The sequence below is a fragment of the Octopus bimaculoides genome, chromosome 4, assembly GCF_001194135.2.
Source record: "Octopus bimaculoides isolate UCB-OBI-ISO-001 chromosome 4, ASM119413v2, whole genome shotgun sequence".
NCBI lineage: Eukaryota > Metazoa > Mollusca > Cephalopoda > Octopoda > Octopodidae > Octopus > Octopus bimaculoides.
In genome coordinates, this window is record NC_068984.1 from 25,197,205 (window position 1) to 25,224,602 (window position 27,398).

The 27,398-nt window shown below is 32.8% G+C and overlaps 1 protein-coding gene across 21 annotated transcripts in view; it reads right to left on the reverse strand.

Annotated features, from left to right (window-relative positions):
- The window catches only part of LOC106881120 (rap guanine nucleotide exchange factor 6), a 453,933-nt gene that overhangs the window by 1,877 nt on the left and 424,658 nt on the right, over positions 1 to 27,398 (reverse strand). For 12 of the 21 annotated variants that reach the window (XM_052966986.1, XM_052966968.1, XM_052966966.1 and 9 more), the window contains 4 exons: positions 24,243 to 24,428; positions 16,806 to 16,994; positions 9,653 to 9,838; positions 4,401 to 4,466 (listed from right to left, as the gene is read on the reverse strand). In XM_052966986.1, coding sequence (XP_052822946.1) covers positions 4,401 to 4,466; positions 9,653 to 9,838; positions 16,806 to 16,994; positions 24,243 to 24,428 — 627 coding nt within the window. Of the gene's footprint in view, positions 1 to 4,400; positions 4,467 to 9,652; positions 9,839 to 16,805; positions 16,995 to 17,255; positions 17,316 to 24,242; positions 24,429 to 27,398 lie in introns of those variants that run through there. The other 9 variants (XM_052966967.1, XM_052966972.1, XM_052966971.1 and 6 more) reach the window with 9 other exon arrangements.

The window sequence follows — 27,398 nt, forward strand, 5'->3', positions numbered from 1 at the left end:
GGGGGGGATGGGAGAATGTTAAAGAAAACTGAAGAAAATACACAATGTCACTTAAATTATAAAATTGTGTGAGAAAAGGGACAAGTAGGGTAATGGATAAATTTTAAGGAGTTACATGCTTCAAAGGAATCTGATTTCAGAAATCAAATAATTCAAAAGGGAACACAATTAACAACCAAAAGAAATTATTCATAACATAAAATCCATTTGATTTGTTAACAGAAATGAAACAGATATCAACATCAAAATGAGATCAAGTACAAGCATGAATATGGCCAACAAATATTTTTTCATCTAAGACAGGAAAACAGCATCTACCTGTTCTTTAAGAATTTCATTTCATTTTACTTTCATAGTACCCTCAGTATCATCAATATTTCTATAACATGCAGCTGATCTCAAAATGTTACACTATATAGTATGCAGTATGTAAGACAGAGTTTGAGGTAGGCAACATGCAAGAGGAATAAAGACTGTTCTGATAAGAAAGGCAAAATCTATTTACTAATAATGATGGTTTCAAATTTTGGTACAAGGCCAGTAGGTTTTGAGAGGAGAGGGAGCTACTAAATTACATCAACTCCAGTACTTGACTGGTACCTATTTTACCGACCCTGAAAGGATGAAAGGCAAGGTCAATCTCACCAGAATCAGAGCTAAAAATGTAAAGACAGACAAAATACCATAAAGCATATAGCCCAGTATGTTAATGGTTCTGCCAGCTTAACACCTTATTTAATCTTTAGCAGACTGCAGGTGCATTATGTCACCATACGAGTTTTCTCCCCTGTAGAAACAGGTCAATGGTAGGGGAAACAATTCTAAAGAAAATACAGTGGGCTAAAGGTTAATAATAATAATAATAATAATGATGTTTATTATTATTTCATATTTTTGCCACAAGGGCAGCTTGGGGGAGGTAGGGATGAGTTGATTACATCAATCCCAGAGTTCAACTGGTACTTACTTTATAATAATAATAATAATGATTATGATGCTGATAATTCATGAAGATTGCTGTAACTCTTCATGAAGGTAAATAATAAGACCACGATATGATATGTAATAAATACCAAATAACTGTTTACCAAATGAGCTCGGTGCAACTGAAAAATCAATCATCTCATCAAACTACTTGACTTTGATAAATTATGAAGACTGACATGACTCTTCATGAAGGTAAGTAAACAGAATCAATCTGTATTATATATCATATCACACTCTTCTTATTGCGTAATAATAATTATTATCGTTATGATTGCTAATTCAGGTACAAGGTCAAGAGTTTGGGTAGGAAGGGGATTAGTTAATTACATCAACCCTAGTACATGACAGGTATTTTAATTTATCAATTAAAGAAGAATGAAAGGTAAAAGTTTGCCTTGACAGGATTTCAACTCAGAATGTAAAGATCTGGAATAAATACTGAAGATGTTAGAACTGCCAATCCACCACATTTGTTTCTAATATAGATAGAAGGCTTGAAATATAAGAGGGAGGGGAGTTAGTATATAAAATCCCTTCCAGTAATTAAAAAGTACTTTATTTCATTGACCCTTGGAAGGATGAAAGGCAAACTTTACCTAAGTGGGATTTGAACTCAGAATAATGATCTCTAACTGGTGGCAGAAAACTACATCGGGCATCCCCCACATTACTGAAGTGTCACTTGATAAAAATCTGGCTATGGTGTGAAGTTCTGCAGTGTGGAACTCATTTTCACTACTGACTTTTATGTAACATGACAGTCTATGGAAAACAAGTTTTGCATCATGGAATTATGGTTTGATGATGAAAATTCCAACCATCGAGTCCCCAGTTTGCAGATAAGGAAATGGCTTGTAGATATATAGGTTAGCTGCAAATACTCAATAAGCAGTACCAGAGAAAATCACGGGTTGACCTTTGGCAAGGTATAGCATCCATTAGCCACCCAGAGTCACAGTGATATACTGAATCCCTGAAAAGAGCAGAAATGCCACTATCATTGGAAAACAGGATGGTGGTAGGGAATGAAATGCAAAGCATAAAAAAAAATATTGTGTCTTTGGATTTATTCCAACTTTGCAAAACAAATTACACTTTTATGAATCTTGGTCTGGGAAACCCATCAGTTTGACTGACACTGCAATTGTCTATAGGACCTGCAACCATAAACAAGAAATTAGCAATCGAAAGACATGTTTAAGCAAGCTCAACCACATGATTATGAAACTCAACTTATAGGACATAATGGAGCTTAGAAATCAACCCCAATACAGTATTTATTCTACTGATGCCAGAAGAAAGACAAGGTTTTGATTTGCATTCAGACATAGGATGAAACTAAATAGTGTAAGATATTTCCTATAGCAACTCTACAGCACTAACAACAATAATAATAATTATTATTTTCTTTCATCAGCACAAGGCCTGAAATTTGTGGAAACGAGGTAGTTGATTAAATCCATCCCAGTAGTTAACTGTTCTTTATTTTATCAAGCCCAGAAGGATGAAATGCAAAGATGACCAAGTGAGATTTGAACTCAGAATATAAACTGCTGGAACAAATACTTCAAAGCATTTTGCCCAACACTAACAATTTGGCCAATCCACTGCAGTTGTGTCTGTCATAGACACAAGGCCTAAAATTTTGAGGGGAGGGGTTAGTTGATTAAATTGATCACAAAGTCTTGACTAGCATCTATCATATTAACCCTGAAAGGATGGAAACGAAGTTGACCTTAGCAGGATTTCAAAATATTAATCATAGCTCTCCAAACTATGAAACTGGACAGATATAAACTGGAAGACTATCAGGTTTCCATAGAATGAGCAATGCCTCTGAAGAGGCAAAAAAGTAATGCAGTAGACAATTTTAAGACCTATGACATATAACCCTTAAGTATTCAGATTATTTTGTCAAGTGTAATGCTTATTTATTCACATTAATTTGAATTAGTCATGCATTATCTAGTAGCTTTGAAATTTCAATGATGTGTTTATTTTTAGAATGAGGCCAGATCTGGCCAGTATGAACAGAAAACAGGTAGAGTATTTGAGCTGGTTTAAATGCTAAAGGGTTAAAGATCATTTTGGGTCTTGACAAATTACATCGGCTACCCAGAATTAATGACACTTCACTGTCAGGGAAAAGAAGAGAATTATTTCAAATGCATTTTATATTATGAAGTAGAAGATAATTAAATAGATCATTAACATCTTACTAGTAATAGCTTATCAACCCTTAATAATAATTCAACTAAAGTCCGTGATTTACTGTTTCATTAACGCTATACATTACATTATTTGGCATGTAATAACATACAAGATCATGTAACATGTGTTTTCATAAAATACCAATTCTTTAGATATTTCATTAGAAGTCATTTAAGTGATATGCCATTGAAGATTGTATGACAGCATATCTTTTATCTTTTACTTGTTTCAGTCATTAGACTGTGGGCATACCTTGTAGAATGAATCAACTCCATTCCTTTTTTTTTCTTTCTTGAAAGCCTGGTACTTATTTTATTGGGGATTTTCCCCCCAAAACTACTAAGTTACAGGGATGTAAATACACCACCACCAGTTGTCAAGCAGTGGCATGGGACAAACACAGACACAGAGACACATGCCCAAGTTGCCACACAGTGGGAGTGAATCCAGAATGATAGGGTTGGGAAGCAAACTTCTTACCACACAGCCACAACTGCGATATGTATGCATGCATACACACACACACACACACACACACAGAAATTAATCATATGTACCCCCACACTTTATTGTCTGAATTAAATTAATCATAATAATAATCATCATTTAAGTAGAGCCTCTTTTTTATTTTTTTAACCAAACAGGAATACAATGTAGTCAACTGTTTGAATATTTTGTTACTGTTGGAAGGAAGGCAAAGTTGACTACGCCAAGATTTATAAGGGACTGTTATGCTCTCTTTTTCATTGATATTAGTAACATATATGGATTAGACTGATTTCAACTAGGAACTAAAAAGCAGGCTAAGTTGTTTTTCTATATTTTATGTTTAAGTGTCTTTTCATGAGTCCTATTATAGCACACTTAAACAAAGAACATTACTCTAAAGCTTCAGTTTACATAGTTAAGAAACAGCCACTATCACTTTATAACTGTATAGTAGACAAGAGGGTGGCCATCAAACATAACACCAACACCAAAATTCATGCAAAAGCTATGATTTATGAACCTAATTAAACCCATGCTACATATGAATAACTAAATGAAAATGTTACACAATAACATATACGGAATTAAGGCCTTAGGAGTATTAAGTGTCAGGGATTACTAAGGAGTGCAGATTGACTAAAAATAAAAAAAGGAGAAGTGGGGTAGTGTGATACAAGAGCTAGTTAAACACCATGCTATGAAAGCATACTCACCAATGAGGGGGGAGGAATGATCTGAAGAATTTGTGTTGTTGTCAGCAGGACAAGCATTATTACTGCCTGAAAAATCCGGGACACAAAAGAGAATAACATTTATGTGTGCAGCCCTAAGTCAGGGCATAAAAACTCAATAATTTATGAACTACCACTACAAAGTAAGAGGAGAAAAATCTATTCGATTAAAAGGGTATATGTGTGGGTTGTTGTGAAAGTGTATGAATGTAAAAATAAGGGATACACAGATAGTGAGGAAAGCTTTAATCAGAAATAAAAAATTAAGGAATAATCAACATAAAAAAAAATAAGATAAAATACAATTGCTCCTAACTGCCTCTTACTGTTATCTGATTCCCTGACATGAGTAATTATCCATCATTACACACTTTTGGTAAATGGAGAGTTGGTCAGGATGTTGGACTCATAATCCTAAGATCACGAGTCTGATTTTTGGATTAGGATGGCAGGCTGGGTCCTTGAGCAAGGCACTTCATATCATGTTGCTCCAGTTTATTCAGCTGAAAATGAGCACCAACCAAATGCTAGTACTCTCTTCAGTTCTCTTCAGAGGTGGGATGGTTAAGATGGTACATGACTACATAGCTACTAAAACTAATAATGAAAGGATGATACATGCTATCAACTCTACTTTGATACTGAGTGACAGCCGTACTTCTTTTTTTTTTTGCCTATTTTTTTAAACATATTTGAACTAGTACCTCATTTTGGTTGCTATACTTACAACATTTTGACCACTGTAATCTCTGGCCTTCTTCAGTGGCCTGCTATATTCAGTAATTTTCTCAAAATTCTTAAATAAACCTTTTGTTTGACTCACAGAAGTTGAATATAGTGCATCTTTTAATAAGAATTCTTGTAGAGCAATTACATGAAAACAAAGTGAATGTAGTTAAAAAAGATACTCTTTTTCTGCCCAAAGGCAAGGTGTTTACATCTGTCTTTTACACAAAATGTTGGCTAACATCTATAGATGCACTCTGTATTACATATAGCATTAAAATTAAATACTGTTACTACACTAATAACTTGTTAATCAATCTAGCTACTAAGGACATACATATGCAATTAAATCTGTTTGATCTACTTAAGTACTTAGTAATGGTGGGTTTACAAGCAGTAGATAGTTGATAAAGTCACTAATGAATTTCCAACACAGGATTGAAACTAGTCCAGTTGATATCTCTTTTTCTGTCCAGGTAGATATTCTATACAAAGACCAGCTGATTACATCTGTCTTTCATGTACAACATTGAATAAAATCTATAAAAGTACTTTGTTCACTAGTAAAGGATTCGGTGACAGACGAGTGTTATTACAATGGCGGCAGGTAGAATAAAACATCTTTAATAGCATCTTAGCATCTTCAAATTAAACAGCATTGCTGCCCATGACATAATGAAATTTGAAATTGAACATCTGACATTACTGGTAAATGGAAACCAATTTTAGTACGAAGAGGTGGAAAAGGACATCTTTTTTCACATACATCGACATGCCCCTCAGAGTTTGAAATTCCATATGACAACAAATGAATTTATCTAAGATGTGACGGCACTGTGCAGAAATCCATATGGAAAGACTTTTGACAATACACAGGTTTTGTAAAACAAATGAGCCACCCAAGACATGCATTATTACCAATTCCCAACAATTCTGTGATTAAAAGTGTAACAAGAATCGAATTTACATAATTTCCCTGCTGAAAGTAGGCAGAGGAGAAAAAAAAAAAAAATGAAAAATATGACTTTGCAAGAATTATGAAACATATTCTTTGACCTCTCTAAAGTTTATAACAAAATTATTTTCTCTAATATATGGACATGGAAAGCTGATGAGCAAAAGTTGATGACCTGTATTAGACAGGTCTACAGGTGAATGGAAATCTCATAAGGGAGATAACATTGCACATCTGATTGTTCATTTAATGACGAAACCAGCAAAAACAAGAAGCATATTGTTTGAGGATCTAAATAGAATTGGGTCTCCATCACTTAACTCCCACTAATTAAAGGGATATATCAATACAGATGTTATCATCAAAGAAAATCATTAAAAAAAAAAGAAAAAAATATTAAGAAATGACAAAAATAATAAGTTCTGGAGAAACCCAAAGTATTTAAATGAGGACAGGTTTTGTGTTACATATCACAGGAGACACAAAGAATGTCAAGTGGAATATTCTTTAATTGTCTTTTCCTTTACTAAAATATTGTACAAATTTATATAATCTTTGGTAATCTTTCTAGTTGCTTAATACACATTTCCAACACTATCTAAAAATGTGCATTTGTATTTATATATTATTTATGTAGAAAATTATATTTCTGCCAAAACTTTACACCAATATTTCACAATCATGTGACATCTCTGATAAGATTACTATTGCTTTAATTATCTATTATTTTCTACTTTTAAGAAAAAGTAGAAAGTAATAAAAATTATAACAATATTTGTTTTTGTTTTTTTTGGAGATGTAGTTTTGTTGTTTTTTTTTTTTTAAGAAATGAAGGAAGTTATACATGTATGTCTGATGACAATGATTAAAAATAACTATAAAAAGCAGGTATTATTTAATCTTCATCTCAAACTTCTACATATTTTTTTTAAAATTTATACACAGATGTATATATACTTTCAGGCTTTTAGTTCACAATCAACTTATATTGAATTCATAACCATCGGTTTTTCAAGAGCAGTTCATTTAATCAATCCCAATATATACTCAAGTTAAACATAACTAAATACTTCAAGATGATAGGAACTAAATATCAAAACAGTAAAGATTCATTGGTATAGCTATTGAAAAATTCTATCTCCGTCATTTGAGATTGCTAATATTTTTGTCCTCAGCTCGAAAGAAGACATATAAGGTAACTCCTAAACGAATCTTTCACTAATGAAATATAATCTGCAAAATTTTATGAAATTTCACACCTACATGTAAAGTGTGTATATTTCTATAGATTACTCAGATATTTATGAATTAATAATTTAACTAATTGGTTTCTACTTATTAGATTGCATCTCATATTAATGGGCTTTCAATGGCAATTAGCAAATAAAATTTCATGTTTTCTTACAAATGCAGCCAGTATCAATATAAACTATGCTACATGTTTTAACATTGTTTTTGATTGCTCTTCACTTTAACTTTTAGCACGCTGTAGGTGCATCATGTCACCATACAAGTTTCCTCCCCTCTCAATGTGACAATGCACCTGAAGCTACAGGGAAGGAAACCCATACAGTAGTAAGATGCATCTAAGCATGCTAAAGGTTAAAGAGTAGAATGTGCAGTGGAATGATTGTTTGTTTCAAAACAAAAAAAAAGGCCCACATAAGAACCTAATGTACTTCTCATATCTTTGTACATTTGGAAATCAAAAAGTAGTTCAAATGGAGAATATAAGAGAATGGAAATGAATGCTGATCCTTTATGATAAACATTCACAATTTAAAAGGAGATTTATAATTTTGTAAGAACCACTTAAGGCAGCTAATTTTATAAAGATTAAGTTCCCCACCCACCCCTGAATAGTAGATACAAAGTACATAATTATCAAATCCTATCTTACATTTCACTCAAGATGAATTTTGCTCTTCTCTGTAATTCCGTTCTGGTTTACAATATGCATTATCTCTAAGATAATCTCTAAACAGTTTGAAAGCTTGAGTCACAGTAGATATTGCATTCAATAACAACTGATATTAAAACACTTTTTCTGTGGAGAGGGGAGGAGGAGAAAGCATTTACAGTTTACTCAGCAAGTTTTTATAGATGTACAGGAAGACTGTAAGAAAGCCTTTAACATTTTTATATTATACCAATATGATTATTCTTGAATTCAGGTGTGCATAGACATACTCACACACAAAAAAGGTGCACACACAAAATTCATACAGAAATTATTTGAAATAATAGAAAGCTGCGATTAGTGTAGATTTGTAGATATCTAAAACTGGAAGCAAATAACAGGAAGTTCATATGCAGAAAGAGAATGATATCAATATTTTAAAAGAAAGCTTAAATATTCATATTGCTGTTTTGCAAAGTGATCGATAAAGCTTAATAAGACTGAAGTCAACAGCTAAGTACACAAAAGTGCTTGCTCTTTTATAAACCATTTAGTTAAGATGTATCATAAGTAGAAAGATTTCTGACAAAAATTGTCAGTTGAAAGAAATGAAATTGGAAAAGTGACCAGAAGTATAGAAATATTACATAGGATTTCTGTTATATGTAGGAGTCAGTCAAAGAAGTTCAGGAAATCTTAGTAATACATATTATACACAATGCAAGATAAGGAGAAAGAGATCTTGTAATGAGATCAGAAGGATGCAGAAACAGACCGGCATGGTTTAGCAATTTCTTTGAATAATACCAATAATACCCAGCAGGGAGCAAGTTGCAGTTTTGTTTAAAGTCAGGCTGTTTACAAAGAGATTACAGAAAATCTTATACATGACTATGTATATATATATATATATACATACACATATGGTCAAACAAGCTCCAAAGAGACTGGTGTTGGTTTTCATCAGAAAGACTTGTATTTAGTAAAAATCAACAAAAAGACAATAATGAGCTTGCAGTAGGGAGTGGAAAATCCAACATTTCAGACAGAGTCAGTGGACAGGAGTAAAATTAAAGAGAAACAGCAGAGTTTTACATCCTCTAAGTTGAAAAAATATTTTTTTAAAAAGTGGTTGCAACTGCTGTGCCTCTACTTTCACTTCTGTCACTTATTTGCTGAAGAAGGATATAATCTGAAACACTGGATTTTCTACTACTCTTGACAAGCTCACTATACTCTTTTTGTCAATTTTATTATGTGTATGTATATATATATATATATATATATATATATATATATATATATATATATATATATATATATATATATATATATATATATTTGCCCACATACACATCCATGTGTATTCACTATGTAAAATTAGAGCAGCAGTTTGTCCTGTCTTATAACAGAAGCAAGTCAAAAGATGATTATTGTCAGTAGCTATTAAGTTCATTACCATTAAATTCTAAATGTTATTAGTAGAGAAAAGTCTAAAAAGGAAAAAAGAAGGTTTTTTTTCTTAAACAATTCAAAAAGTTTTCCTGACTGCCACATAACAAACCTAATCCTTAGGTAATTGAGATCGTTTGGAAAATTCAATATCTAACAATTATTGCACACCAAGAACATCTATGTCTTATTTTCACATACCGTCCTCAGTTGCCTCAAATTCTTCCTCATTGTAGTATCCTATCACCCCTTCATGTGAATGGGCTCGTTCCAATTGCCAAGTTTGTTTCTGGCGTGCAAGATGAGCCATTTGGGTAGCAGAATGGTAGTCAGGCAAGGGTGGCCGACGCATGTTCGTGTATGTCTGTTGGATGCAGTGACTATAAGCTGCCGAGAAGGGAAAATTATCCAATGTTAAGAACAATCATACTTGACAATTAATAGTCAAGGTGGGATGCAGAAAAACAACAATAAACACACACACGTACAAAGAATCATGCAACCAATCATGCAATTAGGCAAGCAATTTTTTAAATATATGCAAGAAACATGCAGCAGCAGGAAGTGGGGGAGGTTATTACACATGTAAACACTTGTTAGAAGAGTATAACACTTTCTAGTGTAAATGTTTTTCAAAAACAAAATATAAAAAGAAGAAAAAAAGAAAAATAGTAAAGAATTGAAATATTTATTAAAAGTATACTTAAAAATGAATCAATCTTTCTTCAGTTTGACATTTTTATATATAGTAGTTATAGTAGCCATAATCAACCCTAGAGATTGTTTGCACTACAATACTTTCATATCTTCCCCCAACAGCCTTCTACCCCTGCATGTAATCACAGCTACATCTTTAGAGGAAGAAAAAAGTGCACAACTTGTTTGGTCTAATAAGCAACTCCTACAGCTATATGAATTAAAAACTAAGAAATATCCAGCAGTTATTGCCATTTTCCTAAGATCCATCAACTGATCGATGCCAGTAACAATAATCCAAACCCAACCCAGTATAGAACAGCAACAAAATATCCAGCAGTTTCTTCCTGACTGATCTAGAGAATTAAAGAATCATTTCAAATGATTTCAGAGATCACACAAATGATATATTTTTCATAAACTCTGTTCACACAATGTACTGAAAGCTTTCATGTACCAACATACCCACCCACCTCCACCATCAATCTTCTATTCAAAATCTCAGAATTTGTATTTATTAGCTGTATGATATACATGGATGAGGTGATTCATAGATTTAAAGCAGTATTACATAACTTTGAAGTTTAAAATGTTGATTTAACAGGAAACGTACACAAAATTATTTAAGCAGTCAAGTTTACGACAAAATCATATCTATTAAAATCACAATTTAAAACTATTAAAAGCTAAACTTGTGTTTACAAGTGGTTCTTACTTCAATGGAAATTTAACATTTGAAAAAAGCAATCGAAAAAAAAATGGAAAAAATTCCTAACAAGATTTGTAAATTGCAAGGAAAACAGAATTGGAAGAAGCTGTAATCATTATTAAAAGAAAAGAAAAATTGAAGTAGATTGGATGAATTTGGAGTGAATAATCAGATGATCAAGCAAAATCTTAAATACACCCGAGAAATATCTTACTTATGAAGTAGTTAAAATTAGTCATTCTTGATTGCAGAGAACTGCAATTTGCATAAAGAGTTGATTCTGTGACATAAAATGCTCCAGTTAACATGGGACTTTAAGACAAATATTTGATTATAAAAGGATATATCTCTATGTGGTAACTGAGTTGCTATTTTCAATGATAACACAACCAACCACAGTTGCAGAAAAATATAAGAGAGGAAATAATTTAAGACATGCAAGAATTGATTACCATTCCAGAAAACTGAATTCTTTCCCTTGTGTTGAAGGATGTCATTATAATCTGTTTGATATCAATATTCTGCATACTGACAACATTCTCTCCCACTCTCCATAATGGAATTGAAGTAGATGTTTAAGTTCAGTAATCCATTGGTCATTGAAGCACCGCTGGAAAATCTGTCCTCATGTCATGAACATATGACAAATTAACTTAATGGAGGTCGTATCTCTTCAAGGTAAAGTTTGCTGTAGAAACTACTTATTTATGCACACATGTATTTTTTACTGTACCACTTGAAACAAGTTGTTTTAGCTATGAACACAGCACAGTGATGATATTTAAACTAGGACTATTGTCCAGTTTTAACCTTTATATTAAGAATCTATTCAGGTTTCTTTTATGTTTTGTTTGGAACAATAAATTTCTGAGGATCACTGACATTTCAAGATCTTCCAGATCTCGTTTTGTTTTTCATATTTTATTGTAGACAAGAATCATAGAAACACTGCCATATTTTATTACAACATTTTTATTTTTTATTAGTGACATCAAGCTTCTTCCAGAAAACAGTTAGCTTGTGATGTCTGATATCAGTTTAAGTGTGTAATCTATGGGCTGAGTTTTTCTTAACGTCTTACAATATGGCTTCTACGACAACATTTTTGTTCAGAATTCTATATACAATTAAAATAATATCAAGTGATAAAACAATTATCTAGTTGTGCTTAGTGCAGTGAGTTGGAAGTATGATTAGCTGGTAAGAAAGAAGCAGAAAATGTCTAAAGTAACAACTAATCCTTTACAAAGATCAGGTAAGATTCACAATGGAATATTGCACCCATATCTGGGGTAAGCATCCAAGACAAAATCCAAGGAAAGGATGACTGGCATGTAGTCACTGTGGATTATTAGCAAATAGTCAAACACCAAAATACTCCAACCTCCAAACATGTCTCTTCTTTCTCTCTTTTCTACCATAACTTCAAAGGTCACCGCCCTTCAAAGTTGACTGGTTGCATGTCACCTTCACTCAGACACCCCTAACTCATTCCTCTTTCTCATACTTATACGGTGTCCACCTCACCCTAGATTTTGTACTAACCACTATCCCCAGTCCTTCTTCCCCAAAATGCTATCCCTCTAGAACTCTCAGCACATGCCTTTCCAATAATCATTGAGTTGCAAATCATATAAGAAGAATGCTGATTGCATCATTTTCTCAACTCTCAGAAGGATTGTGAAGGTCATGGCCATAGACCTTTCTCCAGATCAACACATGAAAAATATATCACTTTTGTTTTCCAGGTCGCCATTCATCTACAACATAAAGCCACTACCACATGTATTACACAACTAACTTACATAAAAAAATTCCTATAAGATAGCTCACAAGAACTACACACATACATATATAAAGCAAAACCTTAACATAGCACACTTTAACACCATAGCTATCACATCAGACTATTTTCTGATTGATGAAAGAAACCTGATGTCAATAGTAAAAATACTTTAAAGTCTAGTGATAATAAATGTGACATCTACACATAATTCTTGACTACAATAAAACTGCAAGAACTGGCACTAAATTCATTTCATACAGAAATTCAGTTAAATTTTAAAATATCAATGAACCTCAAAAATTTAATGTTCCAAAAAAAAAAAAAAAAAAAAAATACACAGGACTGATAAAGAAACATGGAAAATCTTCATTAAAAGTATATCATAATTAAGGTTTCATAATTAATGTTTTTGGTAAAGCATACACAAAGTGTAAGAGTTGTAACCTGACATCAGTACTCTGCAGCATCCACAGATATATCTAAAGTGTAAATGAATCAAGAACTACATGCAATTTTCTAAGTCATGAAATTAGCAAAAATACAAAATCAACCATTTCAATATAGTCAGCATATAGAAAAAAAATCCTTTTATTGTGACCATAATGAGAAAATAGTTATAAGGGTTAATTGATATTTTTAGTTAGCCAAGCATTAGAAAATGTTTTATGAATAAAAATAAGCATTATAAGGATGTCACTAAAACACCAATTAATTGACATTTTTTTCTTTTTAAATCTTAATAGAAAATCAGCTTCTTAAAGATAATGGATAAATTTTAAATCCAGATGTAAAAAAAGCCATCCAGGGTTATATACATGCGGTCAGCACGAACAGCCACAGATGAAGTTAGTTACCTAAAATATGGCAATATTCTAATTGATAGCAGTTTACCACAAGGTTGCTGGTTCAATTTTCAATGATTTACCCACCACCACCATCACCACCATTATTGTGGTAGTAGTTAATAATGGAAGCACAATAGTTATTCAAATTTAGATGCAATGATTCCTCAAAGAATAATGCTGGTTAGTGACTTCCAAAATAAGTTTAAAGTTAAACTATTTCACAAATCAAGCTGTAATTAATCAATTTCTAAAATAGCAATTATTTTCAGCCCCAAATGAAGGATGAGAATTAACCATATATATGTAATAATTGTACAGTAATGAGAATGACATGAACCATGGAGAGAGTACTCAACACAAAGTAGAGTGAAGTATGTGATTTATACAGTGTTCAGAATTGGTAGCATTGTTACTCAGAGTTTCATCAAATAGTTACATAATATCCTCATAAGAGTTATTTAATTCTTTTGGATCTCTAATACACACATCAGGTTATCTGCGTGTTCACTTTGGAAGTAGCTGCTTCATGTCATGTGCAACATAATACAGGAGAAATACTTCATTTCTAAGGTTATGAGTTGTTTCATTTGGATTGGTTGGGTGATAGTTTTCAGCAGTAATAAAGATTACCAATAATAAATGAAGTTATTGATCAGGCAAAACACAATAAGGATGGAAGGGAGAAAATTGGAAGAATGTGGACTTACAAGGATTTAAGTCAGATAGAGATCCAGGATGATATTTCAGGCTCCATATATGTTTGTGTAATATATAAATTATATAAGCTAGAAGTAGGTGTGGAGACATAAAAATGTAGGGGTATAAAGCAAGACAACAGGGTAGTGAAATTGCTCAGTGATTCTGTCTGCACTTGCTTGGTAATACAGGCTTTCAAAATTTCAACAGAAACTTGTCAAAGTAGCAACACTTGCTACAAAAAACCTCTGAACTGATATTAAAACATTTCAGGGGACCTTTGATTTGATGCTATTCAGTATGATGCTGCATAATTGGCATGCCTTCTGACATATATATATACACAGCCTACTCCATACACAGTATCTTCCATTTTATTTTATACTTGATGTTCTCTTTTAGCCAAAAATTGTAATAAGGCAAGGCTGCAGTTTTCCTCATATCAATGAGACAGAAATGCTGTTCATCTGAAAGCAACCTATAAACTTAGGAGTGAATTACTCCCCTGGTACTAAGTTGAATGACAACCACTACCAAAATGGACACATAAATGAGTTGATGCATGTAATTTATTAGTTATTTGAAGATCCAAATGGCTTAAATTTAATAGCTAACTACTTTAGCTATTTGATGAAACTCTGAGTAATGATGTAGAGACTACATAAATCATATGTATACATACACTTGTTCAAAGCTGATAATTTACTTAATTTCTGACAACATGCAAGCCTTCAGGCAATAACGCCACACATAATAAAAAAAACTAGGAGGCAACAATGTAAATCAGCTTTGAATCAATGTGTATGTTTATATATATATATATATATATATATATATATAAATTCAGCTAAACCTGTATGTTATTACTAAAGTTTCTTGTTAACAGAATCAGTCAAATGGTAGCATTATGTACTATAATAAAATGTTTCTTTATCCAAATTTGAGTCGAGATCTCCCTATGTCATTGGCTAATACACATTATGTAATTCATAAAAAAATGGTAATTTTCAACTGAGAGCAAACTTCAATTTGATGTAAAATTTTTGTAGCAAAAATAATAAACTAAAATAGTTTTGGTTTGGCTTGATGCTAAAGATGCTTCTGTCGGTTCTCTGGTAATCATCTCATCATATGTTCTGCATAAGAACAAGATTTTCTTGAGAAGTAGAGAATGACTTTACTTGTTAGGAATAAAATATAACTTGAGTTTATCTGTCAAGTCATGTTATGATGCAAGTCAGCTGTAGGTCATGTATTCAATGAGCTTGAACTTGTAAGTTTGTTGGTACAACAATATGCCTGAAAGATCAAACTTCAAATTTCTTTGTAACGAGGCTTGACAAGAATGTTTCATCTTTCATATTCAAGATAAAGCCAGACAGAGGCAAGATCTTGAACTTTTCCAATAACAAACAGATTACAATAGCAATTATCAAGATTGTTGTATGTCTTTGCAATCTTCCTTCATTTTATTGGGAGGTTGTTTTCTCTTGTATTTCAAAAATCAAATACATTTCACAAAGGATATTACATTGAACTTATTTCTAGACCTGAATGGAGAAAGGTGCTGCACATACATTCATTTGGGACCAGAAATATGGGTAATGTGACATTATTTGTGAAATGTATCTGGTTTTTGAAAAACAGAGGAGAAAATAACCTCACAATGCATTGCAAGTCATTAGCTGTTGTCATTTATGTGTTCCTGAAAAAGTCAGAATCTTGACTGGTTGTGCCTTGAACAGGAGAGATGAAACCTCATTATCACGCCTCAAAGCAAAAAAGTCTGAACTCTAAATCAAGCATAACTGTGTGTCAACAGATTTCAGATGTCCAACTGGTTGAACCCACAATCTGCAACCAACTTGCAGAACAGGATAAGATTTGACAAGTAAAATCACATTAAAATATTAACTCAGTTCAATCACATCCCCACCGTGCAGGAAAAACACGTTCTTAAGAATACCATGTGACACACTTAAGGCAAAAACTTTAAAATAATAATACATGAAAAATTATTGAATCGTGTGAAGTCAAAATTATTTTAGGAAATTATTTTTCCTACAATCATTTTGGCATCATGTCAAAGTTATCTCCCCAGATGAAAAATGCTTTCTTCCAGCTGGGAATTATTACCCCTTATGAATTACTCATGTAGTCACTGATAGCCAATGAAATAGTTAGGCCCTTAAATATCATCTTAGATAATGGAATATTTCATTATAGTATGCTATGCTGCCATCTGACTAATCATGTAAATGTAAAACTTAGGTAAGAAACAGTATACACCTTCAGCCAAATACTTATAATTTATACTCTATATTATGCATTGAGTACCTTTTCACTTGACTGTTATAAGCAATATATATATATCATATAATATATACATTATATACACAGCTTTAGATTAGGTGGTTAAAAATGAATCAGAAGATTAATTAACCCTTTAAATTATTTTAACCCTCTCCTTTTATTTCAAAGAAATTTCCCAAAATTCCAGAGCAGTTGATGGAGGCAAGTGCAGTATTAAACTAATTCCAAGAAATGATTTAATGAAAAATGAAGTTCTAAGTAGCTTTGCAAGTTAGTACTTGGAGAATACCCATGATTCCGAAGTCTCACCTGAAGAGTTCATTGAAGCACTCTGCACTGCAACATGGTATGGTGGCAGTGGTGGACGCGGGATGTTGGTGCCAAGATGTGGTTGCTGTACTTGAGAGGGAAACAAGCAAGAGGTGGGAGACGGTGGCATGACGGATGCCACAATAACTGGTGGTGATGGAGCTTGATAGGTTAATGTTGGAAGAACTGCTGCAAGTAAATGAGTTTCAATAATGAAGTCTCTGTCTGTATCCCATGTTTGATTTTTTTTTTCTTCCATCGACAGCTGGTAGACCTACTTAACTAACTACTAAAGAGAAAGCACAAGACCAACAAAGGTGATGAAGGGGGTAGAGCAGACACAGACATACAGGTGATATGTAAATATTGGACATACAGAGGTACATACAAGGGTTCACTTTTAACTAATACTGGACACCAGACAGACAAACATTGAACTTGTGTGATTACCCCTTGTTTGTCAAATATCCAGTAAGGTTTTCGATGTCCCACCTTTCCTGTGCTGGACATCTATCAAAATAAAAATTCCAAATTTGGAATGTAAGTAAATCTGTTAAGAAAAAAACTTAAGATACATTAGGTTTTTTTTTTTTTCTTCCTAAAGAGAAAAGTAAAAATAATTAACAACTAACAGAAGTGCAATCTGAAAAATCTCCATTAATTAAAAGAAAAATATTTTTCAAATTATAGATTTAGCAACCTTAATTGAATCAGAATTTCTTTTTAACAAATGCACCAACAAATTAGATATAATCACATTTGATTAAACATTTAAATGCTTTTTTTTTTTTTTTTTTTTTTTTTTTTCTCTTTTTTCCCTTTGTCAAAGTTAACCCACTCGAAACCATCCTGAAATTTTGCTGCTCTGCAGAGAGAGATAAAGGATTTGCAGCAAATAAAGAAGAAAAAAAAACATTATATAAAAATAATGACTTACTAAAGCACTAAAGAAATAAGGTTACCAAGACAAACACAGTTGTCAACATTACAGCAAAGATACTGAACAGTTTGATTTAAAACATCGCAGTTCTGGCCATGCAGGAGCATTGGCACAAACAATAATAATTCACTAATAACAAAATTTAAGCTAAAAAAAAAATCAAACCTAAAAACAATATATAAGGCTACTACCCTCAATGTTATATACAGACTGAAAGCAAAAACAAAAAGATACTGAAATTTCTGTAACTAATTGTACTTCATATATGCATGTAATGTGTGTGTGTACGTGTTATGACATCCGTTTTCAAAATTGGATGTGTAGCATTAAAAAAAAAATTTTTTTTTTTTTAAATGTTACTTGTGCAAAGAAGATTAAAACTAAGTTTTAATATTAGAACCATGCAGTTAATAATCTGAAATTACTTAAAAAAGAAAAAGAAATAAATATATATTAAAATTAACCCTTTAGCATTTAAACTGGCCAACTTCAGCCCAAATATTCTCTGTTTTATTTTCAAAGTGGCTAGATTTAGCTTCTTACACCTACCCTACAATGTCCTTCTAAAATAAGCAAACATTATCAAAAACTTGAAGCGACAAAATAAGGAATGATTAATTCACAACAATGTTAACTAATAAGCACTGAATCTGATTTAACAGAATAATGTGAATGCTAAAGGGTTAAACTACCACTCCTCATATTTCCCCTTAATAGTTTTCAATTCTTGTCCCTTCTTAAAAGAAACCATATTAAGTGAACATGTAGACAAAAGACAAGTGACATATAAAGACAACATAAGACAACAGATGTAAACAAAAACAGGCAAAAATGGACAAAAGAGAGTAAATAAAATACCAACACTTACACAGCTAAGTTCTACAACAGACAGTACACAATTCATATATATATACATACACACATATATATAGGTTCATCCCGTAAATAATGAGATTTTTTTCAATTCCATGAACTAAAAGCCGGAGGGGAACAGGATAAGCTACCTGCATCAACTTGCTATAAAAGCAGGAAGTAATTTTACCTTGTCCTCATTCTTAGTGCAGTTCAATTTTAATAGTTATTTTTCAAAGCGATAATGGAAGTGACAAAGGAGCATATTTTGCTTTATGAGTTCAATAAAGGCAACAATGCAATGGAAAGTGCAAGGAATGTTAACGTAGTATATGGGGATCAGACAATAAGCGTAAACCAGTGTCAACAGTGGTTCCAGAAATTCTGAGCCCAAAACTACAGCCTAGAAGATTAGGCTCATCATGGAAGATCTATAGAGTTCGATGAGAACGTCCTGCAAACCCTGGTAGAACAAAATCCCATCATAATTGTTGAGGAACTAGCAGAGAAGTTTGGATTTGATCATTCAACCATTCATTGACACCTGCGCTAGCAGAAAAACAACCATCTTTGGTTTCAAGATGAAGGTGTTCTTCCATCAAGATAATGCTCAGCCACATACAGCGAGGATGACATTCCAAAGGCTGGATGGGAAACAATGCCCCACCTACCATATTCACCAGACATTGCCCCACCTGATTATCATTTATTCTACAATCTTCAAAATCATTTGGACAGAAAAAATATGAATCCTGTAGACGAAGTCAGAACAGCACTGGAGGAGTATTTTTCATCACGGACAAGTGAATTTTGGAAGAGGGGCCTTGCAAGTCTACCAGATAGAAGGAAGAACATTGTAGGAAATGAAGGAGAGTATATTTTAGATTAAAAAAGAACATTGTTTCTCTTAATTTTGAAAAATAAAAGAAGAATTTTAAAAAACGCATTATTTATGGGATGACTATATATATATATTTATATATATATATACATACATACATACAAACAAACAAACACAGACATACATATATATATGCACACAGAGGGACACTACAATAGTTGTATTTTCCAAAACTCATTCAACAAATAACATTTATTGATATTTATCAAGACTATATATACATTTCATACAAAAATGAAACAATTTTCATATTAACTAAAACATCAAATATGCACATAAAAATATAAACAAAGAACGGGGGGTTTGTTACACAGTACTCCTCAGAAAGTAGAAACAATGGCCATAATGATACTCAATTAAATATTTTAAAATATAGTAAATAGAGAAACATTTCATATACCAATATAACACAAAACTGACATGGTTAAACTACAATATTAATATATTGTCTTCTCTTTTACTTTCACCACTGCCACCTTTGCACAACAATATGTCCATCATATTTTATTCTCTCACATCATCTTGTATAAAGTCATCATTCAATCTCTTTCTCTCCTATTCTCCTTTCAGTAATTCTTTAGTCTTGCAAATTGCAAGGTGACCTCAATAGTGTTGGTGTTATGAAAAAAAGCATGTGGTTGGCATTAAGAAGGGCATCCAGCTGTAGAAATAATGCCAAAACTGAAACATTGGGGGCTGGCACTATCCTTCACTAGTTGAATCCTACAAAAATGTCCAACAGCCTATGCCAACTTAGAAAGCAATCAAAATTTTTAATATATATACATACACACACACACAGAGTCAATCATTGTATTTATGCACTCTTTCCCTCATGCACACACACACACACACTAAAAATTATTACTTTTGTATATGACTATGCAAGACTACCAATTTGTTGGTATTTGTATACTGTTAAAAGCTAATGAATTATATAAAAGGTAATTGCAACATATGAGCATTCAAATATTTTTCCAGATCACAAATTGATCAATCATCATAAAATCATTTGTCAGCTCTAACAATAGGAAATATAAGCCATGCACCACATTGTCTGGGTTTTTTAAGATGATAGAGTCATAAAAGAGGATTTCCAACAGTCCTACTGTCCTATCAGGAAAAATGAAATATTTGTTTTGTCATTGACGGACACATTGACAAGTTAGCCTTCATACTGTGGTAGACATTGCTCATAGAGATTAAGGTTTTAAGCTTTACATTTTAGCAAGAGAGGCTTATAAAATTAATGGAAGAACCAAAACTAACTACACTAATAAACTGCTTGATGAAATTCTGTCCAATCCAACACATTTATATAACCAAAAGCTGACTAAATGCTTAACATGTCAAGCATTTGGACTCCTTTACCAATATTAATTAGTTTAGGCTACAGAAGGTGCTATTTCTATTTTCTGATTGACAGGAGTAGAAAACACAAGCTTTAAATTTGACATATCAATGTACAAATGCAGTAATCTGTGAAACTTGTCTATGTAAATTAAGGATTTCTTTTAACTGAAGATAAGGTTAGTTATTCAAGAGGGCAATCAATTCCATAATGTTAAAAATGTTTATATATTCTAAATTACCACAAAAATAAGTGAAAGACAAAATTTATGTAGGTAGAATTTGAACTGCAAACAAAAGAAGAAGCAATGCAGGCATTTTATCATTTAGTCCAATACTTCGTAATCCTGATTACCTCTATGAGTCTGATAATACAATGAGCTCCTACACTGGTTCAAGGTTAGGAATTTGTAAGAGAGAGAATATAGTTAATTGAAATAGCCTTATAATATAACTGGTACATACTTTATCAGCCATTGAGAAATGAAAGGCAAGATTAATTCTGGTGGGATTTGAACTCAGAATGAAGAGAGAAGAAAGTAAATATTGTAAAGGATTTACTCTAACATTACTTATTCTGCCATTACGCTACCCATAACAATGATTTGTAACTTCTGAATAAGGATTTCTAACATTTGCAGGTACTGAGGAAGAATTAATTGTGGTCAATTTAATCAATCTCTGTACATGACTGATACCTATTTTATTGAGTGCTAAAAAGCAGGTAAGGTAAAAAGTAAACTAAACCCTTGAAGGATTTCAGCTCCTTACAATGTCAGTATTGCCTTTATAATAGCAGTTGTTGCTACTATAGACAAAAGATCAGAAATTTGAAGAGTGAGTTAATTAATTCAATCAACCCCAGTATTTGACATCATTATCATCGTTTAACATCCGATTTTCATGCTGGCATGGGTCGGACAGTTTGACTGAGGACTGGCAAGCCAGAAGTCTACACCAGCCTCCAATCTGATCTGGCAAGGTTTCTACAGCTGGATGCCCTTCCTAACAATAACTGCTCTGAGAGTGTAGTGGGTGCTTTTTATGTGCCACCAGCACGAGAACAAGTCAGGCAGTACTGGCATTGACTACACTCAAATGGTGCCTCTTACATGCCACCAGCATGGAAGCTAGTCAAGCAGCACTGGCAGTGACCACACTCGAATGGTGCTTTTTATGTGCCACCAGCACAGGGTCAGTCAGGCAGCACTGGCGTAAACTATGTTCATATGGTGCATGTTACATGCCACCGGCACGGCAGCCAGTCTGGTGGGACTGGTAACAACCATGCTCAAATGGAGCTTTTTACGTGCAAACCCAGAAAGATGAAAGACAAAGTCAACCTTAACTATTTAAATTCAGAATATAAAGAGCCATGACTAAATATCACAAGGAATTTTGTCCAATGCCCTAATAATTCTGCCAATCTGCAAGACTCTAACGATTACACCAATCCACTAAGAACAATAATAATATTAATTATATGTTAATATAAAACCACAGTACAAATGTACATGTTTTTCTCCCCTTAGCTTTTTACATACAAAGCAGGAGTAAAATTTACTATAGAAAAAATATATAATCTATGAACCTAAAATTATAATTGATTAGTATTTCTACAAAGCTATGTTTGTTAAATTTAATTCTGCAGGTATCAAATAGAAAAAGATGTATTTTGTTGAGGATGAACGACAAAAATATACTAATTGTTTACTCTCACTTTAAAGAGTGACCATGATCATCATCATCATCATCATCGTTTAACGTCCGCTTTCCATGCTAGCATGGGTTGGACGATTTGACTGAGGACTGGTGAAACCGGATGGCAACACCAGGCTCCAGTCTGATTTGGCAGAGTTTCTACAGCTGGATGCCCTTCCTAACGCCAACCACTCAGAGAGTGTAGTGGGTGCTTTTACGTGTCACCCGCACGAAAACGGCCACGCTCGAAATGGTGTCTTTTATGTGCCACCCGCACAAGCCAGTCCAGGGGCACTGGCAACGATCTCGCTCGAAAATCCTACAGGAGCCAGTCAGGCGGTACTGGCAACGGCCACGCTCAAAATGGTGCATCTCATGTGCCACCCGCACAAGAACCAGTCCAGGGGCACTGGCAACGATCTTACTTGGCTTGCCGGGTCATGATATATATATATATATATATATATATATCTAAGCACAACCAGCTACAGCAGCAGTTCAAATTAGAAGCCAATGATCACTCTGGTTTCCTCTCTTCACTTCCTTGTCTTTTTCCGTACTTCTTTCTTGTATTCAGTAAAGGATTGTATCCAAAATGTTATACTTTTATTCTATAAATTTTTACCTTCTTTGAGAGTCAACCTAATAATATTAGGTGTGAATATCCCTTAGACTTTTGTTGGTTTTTTGATTAACTTTACTCATATATGCATTACACCTTGTGAAAAATAGTAATTTCACAGGGTTTTTAGACAAGATCTTATTCATCTAAATACCTAATTTCTATATATGTAAGTTGAAATTGAGTTTTCCAAGAAACATATTTCATTAAATACTAATTGGTTCATTCTTTTTTTTTTTTTAATATTTATTATCAAAAATTCTCAAATAAAACTTTTCCACAACTCTTTCTTTTTTTTTTGCATGTGTTAAGACAATGGGGGAAAACAGTATGTGTAATACATAATACATATACACATATCCAGTCATGCCTATATACACATACATTCATATACATGTATACATATATGTACACACACATACATGCAAAACATGCACATAGATGTGTGACAGTGAACATTATATGCACACACACACACACACACGTATACACACACACACACACAAGCGCTGTGAGATGCATACATAAATACATATACACACACGCAGACATATGCATGTACATATATATATACACACAACTGTGCACACATACACACCAAATTACATATGTATATATATAATTGTGAGTCTTCTTGGGACTTTTTTTTACATTGTGGCCTATAAATATATACTACATGTAGAAATTAAATTTGGAATTGCTCAGACTGCTCACATTGGTGAAAAATATACACAGTGACATAACAATAGGGCATGCAAAACTCCACTACCAACATAATACTATATTGCAATAATTTCAGTGAAGGAAATGAAAAAATATTAAAATTGGAAAGAAAAAAAAAAAAATTATTTGACCTGGAAATTTTGAACAATCAAGATAATTCTACATGAAATAGCCAAATACTGTCCGAATACGAACTCCATATTTCACTATAATAGGACATCGTTAAATAAAAAGTAATAATAATAATAATAATAATGATAATAATAATAATGATGATAATAATGATAATAATAATGAGATAACTTTCACATGACAAAATTAACAAAGAATTTTAGAGACAGGCCTTACCGCTCTGTGGAACATGATTGATACGTCTAGCTGGAGTTGGAGAGTTGGACGAGCCAATCGAGCTGGTGCTGCGACTATCAAAGTTGGAGGAAGCAATGCTGTTGTGTCCAGAATCAGTTTCGTACTGGTGCTGGTAGCTGTTCAGACTACTAGTTGGACTTGCAGATTCAGATGAACCTATTGAACCTGGTAACAATAATAACTCTAAATGCAGCTCACAACTACAATGGACTGGCATAAATGAAAACATCTAACAACAGGCAATTTCCTATAAATTACACACATAATCAGACGAGGAAGAGAGAAAGATAGAACCAGAAAGAGTGTACAGATGTCATTATGAAACCAATCTATGATCCGATTTTTGTAAATCCTCTTGTGATGATAAACATCAAGGTGTGTGTGTGTGTAAACAAGTGGGTGCATAAGCATCACTGGGTGGCTAAAGCGTTTGTTTCACTATCAAAAGGTGCCAATCTTGACCCGACTGTAGGGCAGCATGAGTATATGTGTTTTAGAATGGCTTTGGATAGATTGACATAGGGCCTTGGGAGTGTAACCAAGAAGGTAGAAACTGTGTGCTAGGCAATCTGATGGCCTGCACCTGTAAATCAAAAGACCAGTCTTGTCACACACTGTGCTCTGCTGATTTTGTGCGAGAATTACATTCTGAATACAACTATACTCAGTTACTGACACTAATTTAATGAGGAGAGAAGCCAGGTGATCAAACAACTGGAATACACATCAAAATCAACAGCAGATCCATTTCTTTATCTTATATAATTGCATGTATCTATATATTTACACACACACTCATATATACATTTATTAATAGATACATAGAGATTTAGTGTCTAGTTACTTCTGTACCATAGTTTCAAGCTAGTGTCAAGGAATCTAGAAACAGTAATCTTCAGTAGATTTTTGTAGTATTTGGAAAAGCAGTGTCTCACCACACTGTCACATATGTGCACTCTTTCCAGTGGAAATGGCATACTATACACATTCTCCTACCAATGCAAATGGAAAACTGTAGAAAGAAGCACATAATGCCTTAACCATAGACATAGCATAAGCATCTGAAGTGAAGGCTGAAGTTGTGAGCAGGAAAAAAATATTATTTTTCAGCTAATGATAAAGTACAATTGCTATCAAATAATTAAGCAGTTGCAGCTACCCCTTGTTAGCATGGTTACTGCAATTATGAAAGTAAGATATAGAGTCAGAAAAGCATGCTATGCTGTAAGCATTGCTGAAAGATGCAATACTCTCCAAAGGTGCCAATATATTTCTGATCTGCAGTCAATAACTTATGATGAGTAAAATGCAGGCTATATAGAAAATATTAAATGTGTGTGTTGTGTTGTGTTCCTTGATGTTTTAGTAATTGAAATAATAAAAATAGTAAAATATAAACAGCCTAAAACACTGAAGTCTTCAAAATATTGACAAATCAAATTTTGTTGACTTAATAAATTTTAAAGACACATCCGTGAAATAACCAATCATCTTTCTAATATATTTGGTAGAATTAAGGCAGTGAGCAGGCAGAACCAATAGCACGCTGGACAAAATGCTTAGCAGCATTTCATCTGTCATTACGTTCTGAGTTTAAATTCCACTAAGGTTGACTTTGCCTTTCTTTCTTTCAGGGTCAATAAAATAAGTACCAGTTACGCACTGGGGGTCAATGTAATCAACTTACCCCCTTCCCCGAAATTGCAGGCCTTGAGCCAAAATTTGAAACCAATATATAGGTAGAATTATTACTCTAGCACACTTTTCAAAACCTCAAAAAAGTTTTTTTCCTCAAACCTCTTTAAAAGAACATAAAACAATTCAAATCATTTTGGGATTAAAAATCTGCTGTTTTTGTTAAATATTAAAATAAACTACGATCTGAGCATCAGCCAGATACATTCTACTGCTTCAATAATGAGTATCCCAATTATTTTACCTCCTTTTTTTAGGTTGGTTACCAGCAAAAAGAGAAATTTATTGTGGTCGCAATCAAGAATTAGGTTTTACTTTAGCAACATTGTTTTGTTACTTACTATTAAGAATAATTTAATTTGAGAGAATGTTTCAGATAGAATACACAGCAAGTAAGTGAAAAAATAGATTTGGAAAATAGAATTAAACATATGATAAAGAGTTCACTAAAGAAATAAAAGAGTGCACAAACACAAGTTGTAGAAATTTCCATCTCAACAAATATAAATTATAAAACGATCAACAGAGTTTATTTAAACTACAATGAATAACTAACTGTTCACAGAATTACTTTAAAAAATTAAACTTCATACAAGTGGCCATAGTGCTTACAGTTTATGTCATGTATCAAAAACAAAATCTCCAAACTATCGTTTAAATGTTTGTATGGTAGAGGTCAAAATGATACATGACACTTACTCTGAGGTTTCACTAAGAGTCAAGTTGTAAAGTATTGTTATGTAGTCATTTAAACCATAGTTCTATTATCAGTTCAGTAAGAGATACATTCACTTTATGTGATACCTTGGTCGCTGAGTGGAATTTATAAGAAAAATGTATATAAACACTCAACAGTCTTAATATTTATTCACAATGATTACCAATTCTTGAAATATACATGGTTTAAATGGGCATGTGTGTGTGTGTGTATGTTTATGCATCTGCACAAATACATACAAAATTTATCCTATGATAATTTAGAAAGGGAATAATTTTTAACTGTAGAACTCAAAGTAGATAAAACCTTGGATGAAAAACAAAAAGTCAGCTTTTGTTTTATTTCCAGCCATGGATTTTTTTGTTTTTAAACCTAATATTCCATATGCAATTATTCATAGCTTTATCAACTTTTAAGTTCTACTGTTAGAAATAGTTTACTTCATATCTCTAAATTTTGATAAACATCTTACAATTCTTGCTGGTAAGAACGAAGTTCCTAAAATGAATGGAGAAAATTCAAAGTGTTACTTTGGCATAATGGTAGAACACCCATCATGCTTACAGAAACATCTATCATGTTTACAGAAAATGTGGGTTCATGCCCCACAAGTAATGTTCAATTTTTTCCCATCCACAGTTTTTTTAGATCAATATACTCTACACTATCATTTATAATCTACAAGTTCCATTAAAAATAACCCACCATATATACATATATAT